The sequence below is a fragment of the Cololabis saira genome, chromosome 18, assembly GCF_033807715.1.
Source record: "Cololabis saira isolate AMF1-May2022 chromosome 18, fColSai1.1, whole genome shotgun sequence".
Classification (NCBI taxonomy): Eukaryota; Metazoa; Chordata; class Actinopteri; order Beloniformes; family Belonidae; genus Cololabis; species Cololabis saira.
The window spans coordinates 36947580-36967677 of record NC_084604.1 but is presented as its reverse complement, the minus strand read 5'-3'; the positions used below and the strand labels follow the sequence as shown (position 1 = coordinate 36967677).

Here is a 20098-nt window from a genome sequence, read left to right as displayed (position 1 = left end):
AAGTAACAGTACTTTTACTTGAGTACAGTTTTTGGCTCCTCTACCAGCTCTGCATATAAACCAAATATATGTGTGTCTGACCTGCTGGGTGTTGTTGCTGAAGGTGATCTGGAGGTTTTGCTCAAAGCGAAGCTTCTTCTGACCACTTGCACTGTGGATCAGCATCACTGTGGGGAGGAGTTCCTCTCCTTGCTGATCCACAGTGTCCACAAGTGGCAAGGAACAGTGAAAGGCCACTTTCACCTGGAATTTGCAGAAAAGAAAAGTGTTTTTCTGTTAATAACAGCAAACATCCCTCAGATCAACAGTTGCCTCTCCTAATCTCACCCTGATCCATTCTTCAGGTTGTAGTACAAGAGGGTAACTGTTAGGGGTGGTCAAAAATATCGATATGGCAATATATCGCGATACTTTTCCAGCCGATTCAAAATCGATATTCAAAATTTGAATATCGATTTTATTTTTATTTTTTATTTTTTATTTTTTTTTATCCCCGATCTTTTTCCCATTATATCACCCAGTGCTCCTACCTAAGTGACAGTCCTGGGCATTGCCACTCTCTACCAACCCTGGGAGGGCCCTGCACTGAGCTCAGGTTTTATTTCACGTTTTATTTCATTTTATAATTTATTTTTTATATAACACAATTGCCTGTCCTTAAAAAATGAAAAATAATGGACAGAGGTTTATTTATTTATGGATTTATATTAGGGGTGTAACGATACACTAATCTCACGATACGGTACGATACACGATATTGAGGTCACGATAACGATACGATACGATATTATAGCAGTATTTTTTAACAACCTTGATAGAGGAATATATGACTGGAAAGAATTGTCTTTTATTTGAAAGACACATAATACAAAACAATACTGTACGTTTGCCCTATTGTTACAGTTTGTAATGCTTTATAACTGTTTAAGTTTTAAAGAGAAAGTCAGGCCAACCATTTTCCACAAACTGAACTAAAAGTAAATGTCAGGTTTGCATTATGCATCTTCAGTTTCATACAAGTACAAATATTTAACCACAAACTGAATAGTTTCTCTCATGTATGATTTGACTTTTTTCTTTTCCAGAAATTTAACAACTAAAATCAAATAAATAAATACAAGTAAATAAATACATACGATTTTACATCATAAAAAATATTGATTCATGCTCACCTATAAGTGTAAGAAGAGATTTATTTTTGTTAAGAAGGTTATTTTGGTAATTCAGGGTTCATTATTTTATAAATATATTCTTTATATTCTGTAAATCAGGGACTATAATTACACTAGTCAGTATATCAGTTGTAAATATGTTTTAGATTGGGTGGAGTGATACAGCACTAGGTGCTGTGTTGATGTTCTGAAATCCTACGCTGTTGAGCGGACATTGAAGTACACGCAAACTCACGCAGAAGTTGTCCCGTGTTTATCCTACTCAAGACCCGAAAAAGGTTTAATTTAATAAGGTAAGGCTTAACTCTACACCAGACTTAAATAAGTAAAGGTTCAGAGCTCAAAACAGGGCCGCAAAATGGGACTAGTTTCTTCTGAGCGGAGTAAGATTTTGGTCCGCGCGGTCGCGGCTGCGGCCGCGGTCGGATGCGCGTTACTAGTCAACACAATAGATTAATATTAATAACCCAATATCGCGATACAGGTTGTCACCTCCACGACACGTATCGTGACGTTTTTGTATCGCGAAATTTCATGGCACGATATATTGTTACACCCCTAATTTATATCTATACTGACTGATCACTGTGTCTGTCCTTGGTTTTAGTACCCATCTTTCTCGTGTTTATTATCATTTGCCACATAATTAAAGCAACCTCATACTAAATTTAATGTTAATTTCATATGATGTAAATAATATGAAAAACATATACAAATATGTTGTAACTTTATCTTGTATAGTTATAATAAAACATTGTTTTGACTCAGTTTGTCCCATGAATTGTCACTATAATCTGATGAACGTGAAACTCAGATTTTAAGATCCATCACTATCATCTGATGTACATTTATACAACTTGGATTTTAAGATGTGTAATGCATTTTTACATTTTTCGGTGAACTATGTAGAATATAGTAATCGGGATATCGCATAATCGGGATATCGCAATGTGTATCGTATCGTGGCTCAAGTATCGTGATGCGTATCGTATCGTGAGGTCCTTCCCAATACCCACCCCTAGTAACTGTCATCTGTGGGAGTGCTGCTGGAGATGCTGGTCCGAGCTTGAGACAGAGACTTGAAAACTGAAAATAGAGGCTCAGTCTCCAGTCTGAAGCGTAAGGGCATCTTCAAGGGGCTCTTAAGCTGAAATCTCTGTTTAACATCAAATTCGCAAACACTGACCTGCAGAATAAAACAACAAAATAACCAAAGACTGATTAAAATCCTGTCCTTACTTGAGATTAGGGATGGGTGATATTTTACCGTTCACGATAAACCGTCAAAAAAATTCTCCACGGTAAGAATTTGTATCTCACGGTAAAAATGATAAATTCCCGTTGATGAAGTTTTTGTGTAAAACTGATTTATGGTTCTGTGTTAAATCCAAGCACAACGTACGTGAAGGAAGGATGGATGGATGGAAGGAAGATATGAGCCTGAAAGAAAGAAAGAAAGAAAGAAAGAAAGATATGAGCCTCAAAGAAAGAAAGAAAGAAAGAAATGAGCCTGAAAGAAAGAAAGAAAGAAATGAGCCAGAAAGAAAGAAAGAAAGAAAGAAAGAAAGAAATGAGCCTGAAAGAAAGAAAGAAAGAAAGAAAGAAAGAAAGAAATGAGCCTGAAAGAAAGAAAGAAAGAAATAAATGAGCCAGAAAGAAAGAAAGAAAGATATGAGCCTGAAAGAAAGAAAGAAAGAAAGAAAGAAAGAAAGAAAGAAAGAAAGAAAGAAAGAAAGAAAAAAAGAAAGAAAGAAAGAAATGAGCCTGAAAGAAATAAATAAATAAATAAATAAATAAATGAGCCAGAAAGAAAGAAAGAAAGAAAGATATGAGCCTGAAAGAAAGAAAGAAAGAAAGAACGATAAATTCCCATTGATGATGTTTAGTAGTATTCAGTATCTTTTAGAGCACTGATTTGGCTCCAAAGACTGAATGTGGTGATAGATTTATAGTTAAAAAGATGGAGTTGAATTTGTATTTTTTTTATCATCATTTTTATCATTATCGGGATAAATGCCAGAAATTATCGTGATACATTTTTTAGTCCATACCGCCCATCCCTACTTGAGATCAATACCTCATGTAATCCTTGATGAATCGCCCACCTCTTTGTCAGATTCTGCCTTCAGTAAATCCCCGGCAGAGGCGGTGAACTGCAGCACCCCGTCGTCCTCCTCCATCTGCACTAACAGCCTGCAGCAGTGGGGATCCACACGAGAAGATATGCAACTTAATCAGACCACCTCTAGGTTCCCTTTTTGCATAACCTCAGCTTATTTTAATTTAGGAAACATAAATTGAGTTGGATGTGGGACATAAATAGCAAGAACGTAATTGCTTACACTGCAGGGCTAACGGCTGCCTGCAGATCCAGTCGGATAGGCTCCAAATCCAAACCCTGTACCCTTCTAACTTTACCTGGGACATAAGCTCTAGTCTGCAACACATAAATCAACATAGGCATAATTGGCAGGAGAAAAATAAGAGGAAGATTTTTTTTTCATTATGCCCCTCGAAATGTGGAAATTAATGTTGAAATACAATTTCGAGAAAAAAGTCGAAATGTATTTCAACTTTACTCTCGAAATTTCGACTTTATTCACGAAATTTCAACTTTATTCACGAAATTTCGACTTTATTCACAAAATTTCGACTTTATTCACGAAATTTCGACTTTATTCACAAAATTTCGACTTTATTCACGAAATTTCAACTTTATTCACAAAATTTCAACTTTATTCACAAAATTTCGACTTTATTCACGAAATTTCGACTTTATTCACGAAATTTCGACTTTATTCACGAAATTTCGACTTTATTCACGAAATTTCGACTTTATTCACAAAATTTCGACTTTATTCACAAAATCTTGACTTTATTCATGAAATTTGACTTTTTTCTCGAAATTGTATTTCAACATTAATCTCAACATTTCGACTTTTTTCTCGTCATTTCCACATTTTTCTCGAAATGGTGTTTCAATATTAATCTCGACATTTAACGTGAGTTAATATTGAAATGTGCTGCTTTGCACGTGAAAAGACTACCTGGCATTCTAGTCTCCTGAAACCCAGCGCCTGGCCCACACATGTGGACTCACAGGCCGTCCCAGAGAGAGTCACAGGTGTAAAGGAGGCACAAACGGTTGCAGTGCTCTTCCCTGGAATCACCTTTTAATACAAACGGCAAAGATATGCTTCACTTTTCTGATCAAGTAATGAAAGTGTTTAATCAGTGTAATCAAGGAGTGTGGCAATAATCCTTAACTGTTTGTCGTGGTGTGATGCAGTAAGGCTCATCTGAGAGGTTGCCCACATGCGGTCTGATGTGGACGGAGACTAAGTTTTTCTTCACAGCAGAAGGATGAAGGGAAGTCTTCTCTTCTCTCAAGTCATCCTCAGATATAACGTTCTCCTCTTCCACATCCTGAAATCGATAGAGGAAAGCTTCGTTTGAGCCGGTGGGAGAATAAAATGTGCTTTTATGTGAGTCAGTTCTGGTATTCCAACTATTTCCCAGAGGCCATGTGATAAAAGACTTCTGTTAATATATCTGTGGGGTGATGCTTGATACACTCACAGTTTGGAGGGAAGCGCTTACTTGAAACAGGTGAAAATTGTTGTTTTTTCCAGTGATGAGTCTTGTTTTAAGTGTAATGAGATTTTTTTTACTAAAAATAAGACAAATATTCTTGTTAAGATTGTGAGTTTTTGCAGTGATCCATGTTACTTATCCTGTGAAGGACAGAGTCATATTGATAAGTTCAGAAAAGTGTTTTTTATTGTTGTGTTTTGATGTATTTGATGTAAGCCCAGTAGATATTTAAAGCTTACAGAAAGCTGCATTTAACTGCTGCTATGTCATTCCAGCAGTATTTCTGCAGCTGTTTTGGTCACTGCTATTATTTGTAATATATTATATTATTTATAATCAGCACAAATTATCTGTCCTCATATGATAAAATCCACCATCCCCCCTGATGTTTTTTTTACAACTCGAGTACTGAGTATATACTGATAAAGTAATGCACAAATTATAAATGACAAGAATCCACAATTGAGACACCGTCTTCTATCTAGAGGATGTAATGGGATCGTTGAGTAAACCATTAAAAGTAATGAAACGTACCATCCAGCTGAAGTGTGACGGCAGCAGAGTCTGATTGAAAAGAGTCACGCCGGCTGTGGTGGGAACTCCAAGGTAAAGTTCAGAGAGGACAAGCCTGCAGTTAAACAGGCACGCCTGAGGAGACTGCACATCTGCTCGCACCCTCAGGTGACTGGTAAAAACATCGAGGAAACAATTATCAACAGGAGAGTCACTGCCATCACAGCTGGTGGTCTGGGAACGACGCATATCTGTGAATTATTCTACAAGCGCTTCAATAAAGAGGTTGTTAGGTTCCTAAATCATCACAACATTAATAACTTAGAAAAAGACACCAGAGACTGTCAGAAATGATTTTCAATGCCTTCTGCAGAAGGTTGGAGAGAAGTATTGAGGAGCTTTTAGGGCAACACGACCCTCCTCATAGAGCTCGTCAAACCTCTCCCACTTGCTGCTTCTGCAGGACGCTATTTATTGGTAAACTGACAGGAAACTTGACCATATTTGGAACAGTGAATGTATAGATGGACAATGAACAAAAACAGGAAACAGATGGTCACACAGATCAGATGATGGTTGAAAAGTCACACCTTATGACTTATCAGTTAGTAAGTAACTTATCTCTGGTGTGCAGAGCAACAGACATCCTTTTAAGAAATACTCAAGGGGGTTTTGTTGTCATGAGATGGTCAACTAACCCTTAAAGACAATGAGACGACTGTCAGTCGACCCCCCTGAGTCTCTCCAAGGAAGTGGCTGCCAGAGGCCACCAGAGCAATAATGCGCATTGGTGAAGTTTGTCTCGACCACAAGGTTAAGGCCCAGTTCCAATCCCCCCCTAGTCCTACTTTTCAGCCCTACCCCTAAATTTCCCGTGTTCCCGTGAGGGTAGTGGTGTCCCAATTCCTCTTTGCATGTAGGGGTAGTGGACATAACGAGGGCTAGGGTGTATCAATCTAGCCCTTCACAGCGAGGGATTGCAGATGCTGACTCGCCATGCTTTGCGTCATCATTTGGAGACAGAATCAAACAAAAAAACATGGCGGACATTTCTTATTTTTTAGTGAATAAAATCAATATTTTGAGTTAGTTTCTGCATAAAAATACGTTTTGATTACATTTCTAGCGAGAAATATATATTTTACTTTCATAATATTCAGTCAGTGAATGTATATCACTCGCTTGCTCGTTGTTGCAGACTTTTTTCAGATCTCGCCAGAATAAAGGCTGATTTATGGTTCCGCGTTACACCAACGCAGACCCTACGCCGTAGGCTCTGTGTCGATTTAACGCGGAACCATAAATAGCCGGCGGCTCTTCTCATCCCCGAAAACATCGGATCAAATTTCTTAACAGGCGTTATTTGGATAAACTGAGCCCAGGTTGGGGATCTTAACGGTTACTTTTACGCCTGAAAAAATATTCAAACTTAATAAAGTGGCATATTAACAGCGCTACAGCTGAAATTAAAACAGCTTCTAGCTCTGGGCTTCCTGATATGGTGTGACGTTTGTGCAAACGTAACTACGCAGTCGCTTACGTACCCGAACATGACCACGCAGTGACGTAGCAAGTGGTGTCCCAATCCCTAGGGATGATTACAAAGCCCTACCCCTGTGGCTTCATTTTTAGGGCTAGTGGTAGAAAGTAGGGTGAACATTGGGATTGGCCCTAAATCTTACTTTGAAAGAGACTTCTACAGGCAAAGTGATGGGCTTGTGGTGGTGTTGTATGTTGCAGATCAAGCTGGTCACAATCTTCTCTGGTTTCCCTCCAGTCACAACAAGCTTGAACTCAAAGATGCTGTTCTCCTCTGGAGGCAATCAATCAAACAGTAAACAAAAAGAGGCAAAGCATTAAAAAAAAAACACTAAAATATGAACATAATACCCAATCGTTGTGGAACACACCTATTCTACCAGCAGATGGCTTTACTTCTATCACATGGCCACTCCTGTTCAGCGTCTCCCATTGAAATAAAATGAAGGTTTTACTATAATTCAACATCTGAGGACACAGATAATATGAAAAACACTATTAATAACGCCAAAACAGGGACAATAAGACTTCACAGAAAAGTAGTAAATATCCACTATGGAGACGTTAAAGTAAAAAGTGGCTTAAATAACCTTAAATAGCCTGCAAGTGGTGGTGTGTATAAGGATGTCTCCAGGCATTAAAACAGCATGGGGTTCCAGGAGGATCTGGTACGGCTCTGTACGTCCCTGGACCTTTACTTTCATGACGATGACGTCACTCACCTTGGGGCCAGGCTGAGAAACACTACATTTTCCACAAAAGTAGACACAATTTGGAGTTTCATTAGAGGAAAGTTATGTCACAGAGGCTTCAACCTTGTTCGTAAGCGATGACGTTTGATTTTAAATATGCAACATGAACATTATCCAGCTCAAATGAAAAGAAATGTACCTGTGCTCACTGGGCTCTGGGGGCAGCTGGGGGACATCCCTTACAACTAAGTGACTGACACAGCAGTAATCCTTCAACTGAAGAAAACGGAAACAAACAGTCTTAATTTGTAGAAAAACTTTTGAAAATTAAAATACAACATTGTTCAAGCATATCCAGGACTAAACTCCTGGTTCATGCTATTTTTTCTAAGTCTTCTTACTTCCTTCGGACTGAAACTGATGCAAAACTCTTGGACCTGGCAAGGAGCCAGGACGCCTGTTAAAAGGAACCCTGCATATTAAGACATGTAGTCCCTAATTAGCCACAATTGTTCTCTTATACTAAAATATGTTGTTAGAAACACATAAAATAATCTAATTGCTTTAAAAATCTACAATGTTTATCACATATTTTGACCTGCGGGAGGCGCCATGTTTTACCTGCGCAATGTATTCTGGGGGCGATGACGTACGACGGTGGCTCTGGGAAGATAAGCCCCGTTAGTTTAACTGGGACAGGTATCTAAAACATAGTTGAGCAGCATCTCCCGGCCGTGGAGGCTGACGAGGGAGCCCATAAGACGTCTCGGTTCAGGCAAACTGGATAAAAGTTCTGTGATGCACGGGAGATCTGCAAAAATGATCAATGTCGTGCGCATCTTACCAGTGCATTAGGCTCCTGCGTAGACGGCGTAACCTACGGCGTAGCCTGCGTAGCCGGGGCTCTACAGCCCGCAGCGCTCCGCCACCCGCTCTCCGCTCTCGCTGCCGCCGCCGGGATGGAGACGCCGGTGGGAAATATGCACGTTTGAGTGGGCATAGCCCCCCCCTGCCCCCCCCCCTAAAACCGGCTTCGGTGCTGGGTGATGACAGACCAGGGGCTAAGGGGACTGGCCTGGGACTTTGACGAAACGGGAGGCGCAGACTTCGCTTCAAATAGGCAAGAACATCTTTATTTTATTTAATGACGCCAGATCTGGCTGGGGTTTTTATTGTAGCATCGGATATCTGCTAGTTGAAACGTGTGGTCTGTTAGTCTATCTGAGTTTTATGGTGTTTTTATAGTTCATGCTGTATGGGGCTGCACTTTTTTTTTTTTTTTTTTTTTAACTTTTTTGTAGGTGCGCCGTCACCTTAATGTTTAGCTGTGTTTTGATCTGTGTTTCTGGTACGCCGTCACCCGTTTAGCTGTGTTTTGATCTGTTTCTGGGTGTCAGAACAGTGGACGGGGGCCAGCAGGTGCCACCGTGTGACGTACTACCCAGAATGTAAAAAACAATGTCGACCTACATGTTAAATTATATTTTCAAATTTTATAAAAACGAAGACATCAAAAAGGTTTTTTATATCACATCGTTATAATTGATACCAACATTTATCTTTTAAGACCTACATGTCTTAATATGCAGGGTTCCTTTTAAGGGGCTGATGTGGACAACATCGTCTGTGTCCGGGTGGGACTGAATATGTGCAGACTTGGGGGTTTCCTCTGGAAGCAGATGATCCAGATCGGGCTTCATGATTTCCCATTTGAAAGGCATCTCCACGTTGCTTCACCCCCAAGATGATAAGATAGAAGGAGAAACAGACTTTTAATGTGGTATTTAAGGATCCCCGAGGAAAAATTCTTTCTCTGCTGGTTTTTCTATTAAAGAACAGTTCATAATCAGTAATCAGAATTTTATGCAAGAAAATGTCAACTGCGTAATAATTAATGCCATCAGTGGAGCTTGAATCCAGATGCTTTATTTTAGACTGGTCTTGTCACAAATCATGTTATCTCCTGGCCAAAAAATGAAAATTGATCATGTTATTAAAAAGGTGGCTTATTGAGACTTACATGTTGTTTCTGATGACAAGCGACTTGTGTTGCACAGAGTGAGGGTTGCATGGGCTGAAACGGACAAGGTGCTGTGCAGCGTTGTCGCGCACCTCTCCCAACACAGGAGGGCCCTTCTCCCCAGATACGGAAACAAGCTCTAGTGAGATCACTTGACCTTCACCTGAGAGACACGCACACAGCATTCAAAGCGGTAGCACTTTTTATATGGTTTTATCACAGAGAAAACACTGCTTAATATCTACTGCGAAGAATCACCTTTGATGGAAACGGTATAAATGTAAAACAGAGCCTGTATGTGATGAAAAAAAAACACAATAAAACAAGTTTATTTATTGAAACAAATTATGCTTCCATTAGAGTTTAAATTGAGAAGACGTGACTTACTTGTACAACAGTAGCCTCGCCAGGCTGCAGCACGAACAGCGATGGAGTCACTGCAAAGGGTGGCTGCTCAGTGGAGTTTGTTCCAACTACAGACTATATGCGAAGAAAGGTAAAAAGATAACTGTCATCACAACTGATTTTATTTCAGTTTTTAATTTAATTGAATTAATCTGTACATTTTTGACAAAGGAGAAAGTGGATTTCTACCCTAAGATCTGAGACTGGCCACAGGCTCTTTGGGAAGATGTAAAAACTCTCACTGCTGAGGCCGACATTTTGGCAAGAGAACTCAACACACTTTTTTCCACCGACCAGGCAAAAACCACAGTCCAGGACTCTTGACACTGTGCAGCGGTTAAGGAGAGGTGTGTTATCAACAATGCATGAACAAAGTACAATAAAGAGAAGGAGATTTTTACAAGACTCACAGGTGAGTTTAGGAGGAGGACGCCATGCTTCAATGGGTACCACAAGTACGCTCTCAGCCCGCGTCTTTACCTGTATAAAATCCTTGTAGTCACCCAGGCTGTCTGGAGTGAAACTGACCGTGTACTTAACACTCATTCCTGGAGCAACAATGCCACCTTTACTGGGGAATCTCCCTGCCAACAGACACCACCAACATAATATATAAGCTCCTAACATAAATACAACTCAGTTCAGCTTATGTTGAGATCATTTCGTGTTTGTTACAGCAGATGGTGCTAGTGTTCACCATGACCAAAAACAAAACTTAACTAAAAACAATGAATCATGTTCCAGAAAAATGTGACTTGATTTGTTGAGATGCATTTATTACTTTTTGATCTGGTTACTGACTTAAATTACACTTCAAGATTTCCACACCTCTTTGGGTGTAACCGTGATGGTGTGTACCGTGATTATATATAACTATATATAATCAAATAAGAGCCACAATGAACTCACCCAGGCCAACCGAGAAGTAACGAGTGCTGGGCGGTATGGACTAAAAAATGTATCACGATAATTTCTGGCATTTATCCCGATAACGATAAGAATGACGATCAAAAAAAAATACCAATTCAACTCCATCTTTGTAACTATAAATCTATCACCACATTCAGTCTTTGGAGCCAAAACACTGCTCTAAAAGATACTAAATGCTACTAAACATCATCAATGGGAATTTATCTTTCTTTCTTTCTTTCTATCTTTCTGGCTCATATCTTTCTTTCTTCCTTTCTTTCCGGCTCATATCTTTCTTCCTTCCTTTCTTTCAGGCTCATTTCCTTCCTTCCTTCCTTCCTTTCTTTCCGGCTCATATCTTTCTTCCTTCCTTTCTTTCAGGCTCATTTCCTTCCTTCCTTCCTTCCTTCCTTCCTTCCTTCCTTCCTTCCTTCACGTACGTTGTGCGTCGATTTCATGCAGAACCATAAATCAACTTTACACAAAAACGTCATCAACGGGAATTTATCGTTTTTACCGTGAGATACAAATTCTTACCATGGGGAATTTTTTTGACGGTTTATCATGAACGGTAAAATATCGCCCATTCCTAGTGGGGGGGACGATACTGACGTTGCGGCTCAAGGAAGTCACGTTTATCAGCTCCAGTGTGGTCTGACAAAGCAGGATGTGTTACTATTGCATCATTTCATAGGAGTATTTCTTGTGTCAGCTAGTCCATGGGCCAGACCAGATATCAGCACCACTCAAGGTGACAAAACTTGCTTATGATTTTTGAAAAGATCCATGTCTGTAGATGATATTTTGGAATGATAACCCTTCCTGAGTGGCAGATGTATCATATTTATCATCTCATGAAGTTACTCAGAAAATTACATTTTAGATGCTGGTGCATATCCTGGTTTAGACTCATGTACAGGAAATCTGTCAATGTTTCACAATATTGTCTTTGGTATCATTTTAAAGGGGACCGTTTTAAGCATTCATTCAAGCTAATATGTGAATCTTTCTGACCAACATAGAGGTCAATGCAGCTCTTTAAACTATAAACAACACACATTTGACACCATTTCCGCCTAAATGATATACTATCTTTTAGCCCTGTGTCATCTAGGAACAACAGAGACACAAAATACAAAAACTGGAATACTCATAGGACCATAAGGATTCAGGAAATGTATAATATACCCATACTATATCATTGTTACAGGTCATTGTGAGCCTTAAACTAGAAGAGCATCATTAGGCTCCTATGAAACTATAACAGCCACAAACTGGTCTTTATCTGCAAATACAGGACATAAAGGACACCACAATGAAAGAAGGTTAACCAAGTACAGAATCATCACATAATGTCACTCAAACTATGATCCAGCTGCCACTCAGGAAGGGTTATCACAGCACGAAAAGATGAGTTTATGGGAATATGCTGACATAGCATTTAACCGGTAATGTTTGTGTTTGCTGGGTGTGTGTGGATGTTATTGGGAATTCACTGGTGAAAGAAGTTTACTGTGAAATACGGCCATTTCTGAGCTGTAATCGGGAGTTTACTGACCCCACTTTTTTTGCCACGGGTAGAGGAACAGCAGGGGACCTTTAAGGCCTTTGTTTAAAAAAGAAAGGGGAGGGGAGGGGAGGGGAGCCCCCCCCCCCCCAACAAGACAGAGTATAGTACAGGAGTGGTATTCAATTCAATTCAATTTGATGTGTGCTGCTGACGTCCCCGACTCCGCTAGTCTGGCCTTCGGCAGGAGGGTGCCCCCTTATGATCCTGGTCCTGGTCCAGGTTTCTTCCCTCCTAAAGGGGAGTTTTTCTTGCCACTGTTTGACTTAAGGTTTTTCTCCCACTAGGGGAGTTTTTACCGGCCATTGTTTATATAATAATTGCTCGGGGTTTATGTTCAGGATCTCTGGAAAGCGTCTAGAGACAACATCTGTTGTATTAGACGCTATATAAATAAAATTGAATTGATGGGCCTTATTGGCATGAAAGCAAGACAAAAAAAGTATGGTTCCAATTTTGGAACCGGAACCGAAATCCCAAAATTCGAGATTCGTTTAAAAATGCGCATTTCGAGTCCTGGCAGGTTTTGGTTTTTTCTCTCTCTCTCTCTCTCTCTCTCTCTCTCTCTCTCTCTCTCTCTCTCTCTCTCTCTCTCTCTCTCTCTCTCTCTCTCTCTCTCTCTCTCTCTCTCTCTCTCTCTCTCTCTCTCTCTCTCTCACCCCCCGCGCGCGCTCTGAGTATTACGTCACATCCGCGGCTGCGCAGTGTACTGTTAAGACAAATTCAAACAAAATGGAGGGAAGCGGTGGAAAATCAAAACGGTCTAAAGTGTGGTTATATTATGGTAAGAGAACTGACGGATTGGCGACATGTGTGAAGTGTGAGCGAGAAATCTCGTGCAAGGGGGGAAGTACGTCAAATATGGCCAAACATTTAATCACCCACGGATTATATGTGAGGGACTGTGGCATATTTAAAAATACCGGGAAAACGGAGCGGAAGACGGAAGACGGACCCGGCGGCAGCAACAAGTAAGATACTCTGTCAATACACTGCATTGCATTACATTATTCCTCCTATTAAACATCATATTATAATTGTAAATTAGTTATTACAGTTTTTAAAATTGTTTCATATTAATTACATATTGTTTGATTTTTATTTGTTACATATTAATTACATATTGTTTGATTCATGATTAAATTGAGAATAATTTGATCAACAAACTAGTGTAGTGTGAATTAAGATTAATTAATTAATTAATGATTATTTTGTTTTCCTTTTTTCCAAAACACTCTCCAAACTGACAAATGAGGACTACAGAAAAGCAGAGGAATTTATTGAACTCATGGAGATCCTGTACACATCAACCCTTTGTGCCTCAACTGAAAAGAGCTCCACCTGCGGCCAAGTCCTACCAATCTTGCAAAAGCTGAAGAACCATTTCACAGTCCGAGATGGAGATTCACTGTTTGTCTCCTGTCTAAAGAAGACAATCTGGACTGATCTATTAAAGCGATATCAGGTAAAAATCAATGTCACTGAGACAAATTCATCATGTATTTTTTATTACTCTAATTAAATCTAAATTACATGTTCATATTTTTCAGACAGACCAGGGGCCTTATGTACTAAGAGTGCAGCGCACAAAAAACGTGCGTACGCCACTTTCAACGCTCACGGTCGGAAAGCTGCGGTCCTTCACTCACACATTAAGGCTTTTGTACGCACTTTTCTGAGGTTTTGTCCGTTGGCGACACTCACTGGTGATGCAGTGAAGTCCAGAATATGAGGAAACGTAACGTCAACAATAAGTTCACGACCACGTGAAGGACATGACAGTCCCCACATCACCAAATAAATTACACAAGAGTGGAGCTGCAACAATCTCACAATCAACCACATGATCTGAACAAACAACTAAAGGAGCTCAACGATGGAACCTGCAAATCCTGATGGAGCTTTGGCTCCGTTAGAGGAACCTGCTGATGCAGGATCAGGAGCGAGTCCTCAGGCACCACACCGACCTGCTGGTCCAGGACTAAGACTGGACCATCAGCTGGTTTATGTACCAAGAGGATCCTCCTGGATCTCTGCCTGAACTGGACCTGCTGCTCCGGTTCAGACCAACATGATGCTTCAGCTGGAGCTGCTGACAGGTCGGACATCTGTCGTCATGACGACCGTATGGGACGACTACTGGAGATAAAAGCCAGACCCTAAACATCCCATAACTGTGTCTGGACAGAAATACATTAAAATTAATTTTGCAGCAAAAACCGGTGTTGTGCCAAATAGTGATTGTCTGCCAGAATCTGATTTCTTCTGATTTGTGGCCGCGGGAGCGCGCACAGCAGCCCGTTGAGCCAGAGCGCTAAAACTTCAGATTTTCAGATTATGAAGCTCAAGAATGAGATCAAGTCATATTTAGGCAGAAACAACTTTTCATTAACTGTATTTGGCCTTCAATCAATATTTGGCAGGTAAAGAGACCCATTTTCAGGGGAGAAATCAGATTCTGGCAGGGAATCACTCTTTGGCACGACACCTGTCTCTCCTCCTGCGGATGCAACACTCCGAGTTACAGCAACTTTGCTCTTTATTTCTCACGTTTGCACCTCGATAATCCCGTCGGCACAAGTTGTCTTTATTTCTGCAGCAGAGGAATCAGATCGTAATGCTTCATGTTTTAAATAGGCTATAAATGTATTTTGTTCACATTGTTATACTTATGAGAGTGGTGATCGCGGACATCCATAATGTGTAAGACTCAATAAACGTGTACATTGGTCTTAATCCGTTAGTATATAATATGCATGACAATAAAGCAGAACGAGGAGCCGTTTTTCATCCACCAAAAATTCTGGTGTCGGTTCTTAAAATACAAACAAGAAAAGCAGAGTGTAATGATGCACTAAAGCTGCCCATAAACATTCACAAACCCGTACGATCATAATAAAACCAAAACTCTTCACCGAACGCAACGCAAAGCAAAGAACAATTTAGGTGTCAAACTGAATCCCAGAAGGGCCGGTGTCCTGCATGTTTTAGATGTGTCCCTGCTTTAACACACCTGATTCTAATTAATCATCGTCACCAGCTTGTCATCAAAGTCTGGATAGTTCTGTTGATGACACAGTCACTTGTATCATGGTGCAATGAAGCAGGGAAACATCTAAAACCTGCAGGGACACCGGCCCTCAAGGACTGGAGTCCGACACCCAGCTCAGAGCCGATGTTTTCTTTTTTTATTTGTTTTACCTATTTTTGCACATTTCTTGTTAGGATGAGCGGTTTTTAATGGATAATTATCTTCATTATCATATTCAAACATATTTTTGAGGGAGGAGACAAGGCGGAGTGTTGTGCTCCCGCATGTGCGCTCAAATCCACGCTGATTGGGATGTACAAAGAAAACTGCGTGGATTTGGGCGAACGCACAGCTTTGTACATATGAATTTTTGCGTTCTTGTTAATTCCACGCACGGATTCAAGTTGAAATCCACGCACTCTTAGTACATGAGGCCCCTGGTCTTTTGAGTCCAGGAAGTTCTTATAAACACGGAGAAACGCAAGACCAGGAGACTAATCACTTCATAAATGTAATGAAGGATATGAACATTTCTGCATTTGTAGACGGTAGAAAGTACCGGGATAGAAGATTTACAAGAAGGTGAGAGAAAAGTTGCGCGAAGCAGCATTTGTTTTGAATTTGGATACAGGAAGAAGAAGCAGAAATGACGGGAATTGCGTCATCACGTTCTCCGTGCGTCGCTGGTTTGATCCAGATATCCCGAATGATTAATTACCATGTAAACGGAATATTCCCAATGTTTCAGTAACCAGAATATTAGCAATAACCTGAATTTTGACTGCATGTAAACGTAGTCACTGCCTGCAGCCTTAAGGGGTCTGATTTCCCTGCAACAGGTAGACACATTGATAATGGACTACATTGTTGGAGATTTACAGCCTCTGAGTAAAGTTGAAAAGCCACTAGGACATGATTGTATACAGTGAACAGTTTTAGGATAGGGGGGCGTTTCATTCGTACTCACCTAAAAATATTGAAATGAACTGAATTTGAACTAGTTCAAAATGAAAATGGTGAACTATGAACGTTAAATGTTCATTTTTAAACTACGTGAACTGAACTTTGAACTAGTTCATGAGGAGTATGAACTTGCACAATACTGACTCACACGATGAACCCAAGCTTGATTGGCGGCTTTATGAGTGTCTCCAGGCCGGCCGCTACAGGCTGAGAAAGGGCCCTTTTGTGTTAGATTATTAGAGCCCGGAGTCAGGAAATTACATCAAGCCGAGGAACCCACCGCTGCGAGCTCAGTCTCCTTTTAATACAGGTAACTCTAACATGTGTTTATGTTTTCCCTTAAACTCTGTGCTCTGTGTTAAGGTTGTAATCCTAAACTGATGAACCTGGAGGGCTTGCTGCCTCGTCAGATTGCCAAGGACTCGGGTCACAAAGCAGCAGCCATGGAGCTGCTTGAAGTAGAGAAGCAGCAGGGGAAAAGCAGCAGCAAGTACAGCCACGCCTTCCCGACGTCAGCGCTCTGGGCACTGACCCTGCACGACTGGTCCCACGAGTGCCAGGCCGACATGCAGCGAGCCTTTGGGGACGCCTCCCACGCGGTCGACGTGTGCACCTTCACGTCCGTGTTGGAGCAGCTGAAAGCGCCGGCGGACCTGGATCAGCTCCGTAAAGTCGTCTCAGCCCACGACACCAAAATAGAGGGAACGCATCAACCTTGACGACTTCCTCAAAGGTGCCAAGTACATCCAGAAAGCCTTTCTCCTCTCCTCGTACATGCCGAAAAAGGAAAAGGCCGCAAAGGGAGCGAAAGGAGGGAAGAAGAAGAAGGAGAAAAGTAAATCTTTCCTCCCGCCCATTTGCATCATGCCAATAGAGAAAATGCCCCGGCGGCCGGACGGAGGCCCTCCCTACTTCATGATCGAAAAATACTTCCCGGGCGGGTGCTGCGCTGACAAACCAGCCAGGGGGTGCCGGTGGACGTCCAGGATGAGTATTACGACACGCCGCTGATGACGGCCTGCAGCAGCGGACGCCTCAAGATGGTGCAGTTCCTCCTCAACTGCGGGTGAGAAAACTCCTCTCTCCCCAAGGTTTTGGTTTGGTAAAAAACGTACTCTGACTGACTGACTCTGAACGTACTGATCGCATTGGTATGGCATGTCCCTCCTCCCTAGGGAGGTGTTCCAGGCATGTCCCTCCTCCCTAGGGAGGAGTTCCAGGCATGTCCCTCCTCCCTAGGGAGGTGTTCCAGGCATGTCCCTCCTCCCTAGGGAGGAGTTCCAGGCATGTCCCTCCTCCCTAGGGAGGAGGGACATGGTACAGGGACAGGTATGCCGAAGTAACAACTCAACATCTGGCAAGCATCAAGTAGTCTTACGCGTCACCAACGTATTCACACTAAATAAATGTACATTTCTTATCAGTGCTGATATCATTTAGTTTCAGTTCAAATGCACCAATTGAGTTTAGTGGATTTAGTTTGAAAGAAGTTTGTGTTTAGATAGTTGTTGTTTATGTGTAGTTTAGGCATAATTTATCCCAAGTTTTGTTTCACGTTCTTTTAAAACCTTTGTAAATAAATTTGTATTAATTTGAATGAGAGAAGTTGTTTGTGTTCAGTTAGTTGTTGTTTATGTGTAGTTTAATTTTGTAAATAAATTTGTATTAATTTGAATGAGAGAAGTAGTTTGTGTTTCTTTTATCTATATTTGTCACAGCTGCTGGTTGCAAAGGTCTGTGCTCAGACTCCTTCCTTCACTGTTATTCTGTAACGCCCCGCCGGGCGACAGGCTGCCACGGAGGGAATAACAGCTACTTTCAGACCCATTTTGCTGTTTAGTTATTATTTCCTGATCAGTTAGGTGGTGCCCTGTAGTCATCGTCTTTATTAGTTATTAATAACTATCGTAAGACAATTATGAATAACTTTCTAATAACTGAACCAGCACTGACACCAGCCCCGTCCTCGGTGTCCACATGCAGGACACTCCAACTTGTGTTGGGAGGCCAACACAAGAGAGACGGTCTCTTACTGGTTCCTGTCAGCACTCGCGCTGCTGCTTTGATCAAATCTAAATCCAGACCTTCACCCAGTGAGGATCTTCAGGACGGGCTGAAGAAGACTTTATACATCAGTCCCACTCCCCCATCATCAACACAACATTTGGTGGAAATAGAAATGCAGCTCTGGATGGAAATGAATGTTTAGATACATGATGATCTGACTGACACAAGGACACGGTCACATGACAACTAAAGGAAGTCCAAATAAATATTAGAGTGAGACACTTGTTTAGTCCACTTTATTGATACTGAATAAATGAAGTTTGTAAAACAGACATAACTGTTGAGACAGTGAGACAAAATTAAGACTTATTAAAAAACTCAACCTAAAATGCAATCAACAGTTCCAGATTGTAGCAGGGCGAGTGCTACCGGGCCTGACCGAAGGATGGAGAGGACACAGAGTTTCGTGCAGACCTGTTTATTCAAACACCAACCACACGTGCAGAAGCACCTTCACAGCAGCTTCAGAGGAGCCCTTGCTGCTGGGCAGCCATGCCTTATGAAGGCTGGCAGAGTGGAGAGGCTGATTGGGCCCACCTGTGCCCTAATCAGCCTGAGTGGCTGCAGCTCCTCCACCCTGCCACACAGATATAAAAGACCAGATTCTACCATCAGAGTACAAATAAAGGGTAGAGCAGAGAAAGAAGAAAAGTGATCAACAAGTGCTCCTGCTGAACAACTACATCTAATGTAACTGAACATGAGTCCAACTGTCCACTTCCTGTCAGCAGCTGGACAACCGGACGTCCTGCAGGTCTTTTATCCTCTATTTGGGTTTGGAGACGCGGCTGCAGAGACTGCTGGGGTCACTGTTGGTTGGTTTTGATCCTCACAGCAGAATAAGTCACCACATCTTCTTCCTCCTTGACCTGAAATGAACAAACCAGAAACGTCACGATTCATCAGAAATCCTGCTTATCAGCCCGTGTAATCACCTGTTCTTCTATATTTACTTACATTTGTCTTAGCAATTGGCCACAACAGCACTGAAAACCCTGTTGCCATTTCCGACATCCTATCTGTGTGAAGCAGAGTTTTCTGCAGTGACGGCAACCAAAACTAAACTACAGAGTAGAATGGACACAAGCAACACACTTCGGTGTCATTGTCTCCCATTACCCCTAGATAAGAGCATCTCATCATTATTATATTTACAATATACCATATCATCAACTGGCTAAAATGCCTTCAGTTTTGTAATGAAATGAAATCATACAGTATTAAAAGGTATTAATTGCAATCGTATTCAAAAACATTTATTGTAGCCAGTGAATACCCAGACAGCAATTACATCTGGGCCAGATCCGTTCTCGAATCAGCAGATTCGTTCAGCAGTCACACTCATTATGCAGATCTGCACCAGCTCCGCGCCAGACTTGTCTGTAGCTCTGACTATGACAGTCCGTCCGGCAGATGCGGACCTGATCCGGAACAGATGTGCAGACCGGACGCGTCATAGTCCCAGCGGCGGGTGTGGGCCTGATCCGGGGCAGCTCCGCAATCCGCAATTTCTTTTACTGGCGGAAATGGGCTTCCATAGACATCACTGGATGTCATTTGATTTTTTTCTCCAGTTTGATACTTATATCTTAAAGTCTGCATTAGGCTTATAATTAGGTTTGACAT

At 41.3% G+C, this 20098-nt stretch overlaps 1 protein-coding gene across 1 annotated transcript in view; it reads right to left on the bottom strand.

Annotated features, from left to right (window-relative positions):
• LOC133464826 (deleted in lung and esophageal cancer protein 1-like) overlaps positions 1-11914 on the bottom strand; it is a 13841-nt gene extending 1927 nt beyond the window's left edge. The window contains exons 1-23 of the mRNA XM_061747011.1: positions 11903-11914; positions 11448-11498; positions 10845-10884; positions 10346-10519; positions 10125-10261; positions 9918-10010; positions 9789-9822; positions 9531-9693; positions 9113-9241; positions 7912-7975; positions 7710-7786; positions 7409-7562; positions 7190-7286; positions 6962-7092; positions 5301-5513; positions 4440-4598; positions 4220-4342; positions 3515-3609; positions 3278-3365; positions 2199-2358; positions 1169-1172; positions 328-364; positions 82-243 (exon numbers count right to left, since the gene is read on the bottom strand). Of these exons, the coding sequence (XP_061602995.1) occupies positions 82-243; positions 328-364; positions 1169-1172; positions 2199-2358; positions 3278-3365; positions 3515-3609; positions 4220-4342; positions 4440-4598; positions 5301-5513; positions 6962-7092; positions 7190-7286; positions 7409-7562; positions 7710-7786; positions 7912-7975; positions 9113-9241; positions 9531-9693; positions 9789-9822; positions 9918-10010; positions 10125-10261; positions 10346-10519; positions 10845-10884; positions 11448-11498; positions 11903-11914 (2397 nt within the window). The remainder of the gene's footprint in view (positions 1-81; positions 244-327; positions 365-1168; positions 1173-2198; positions 2359-3277; positions 3366-3514; positions 3610-4219; positions 4343-4439; positions 4599-5300; positions 5514-6961; positions 7093-7189; positions 7287-7408; positions 7563-7709; positions 7787-7911; positions 7976-9112; positions 9242-9530; positions 9694-9788; positions 9823-9917; positions 10011-10124; positions 10262-10345; positions 10520-10844; positions 10885-11447; positions 11499-11902) is intronic.
• Positions 11915-20098: the final 8184 nt, after the last annotated feature.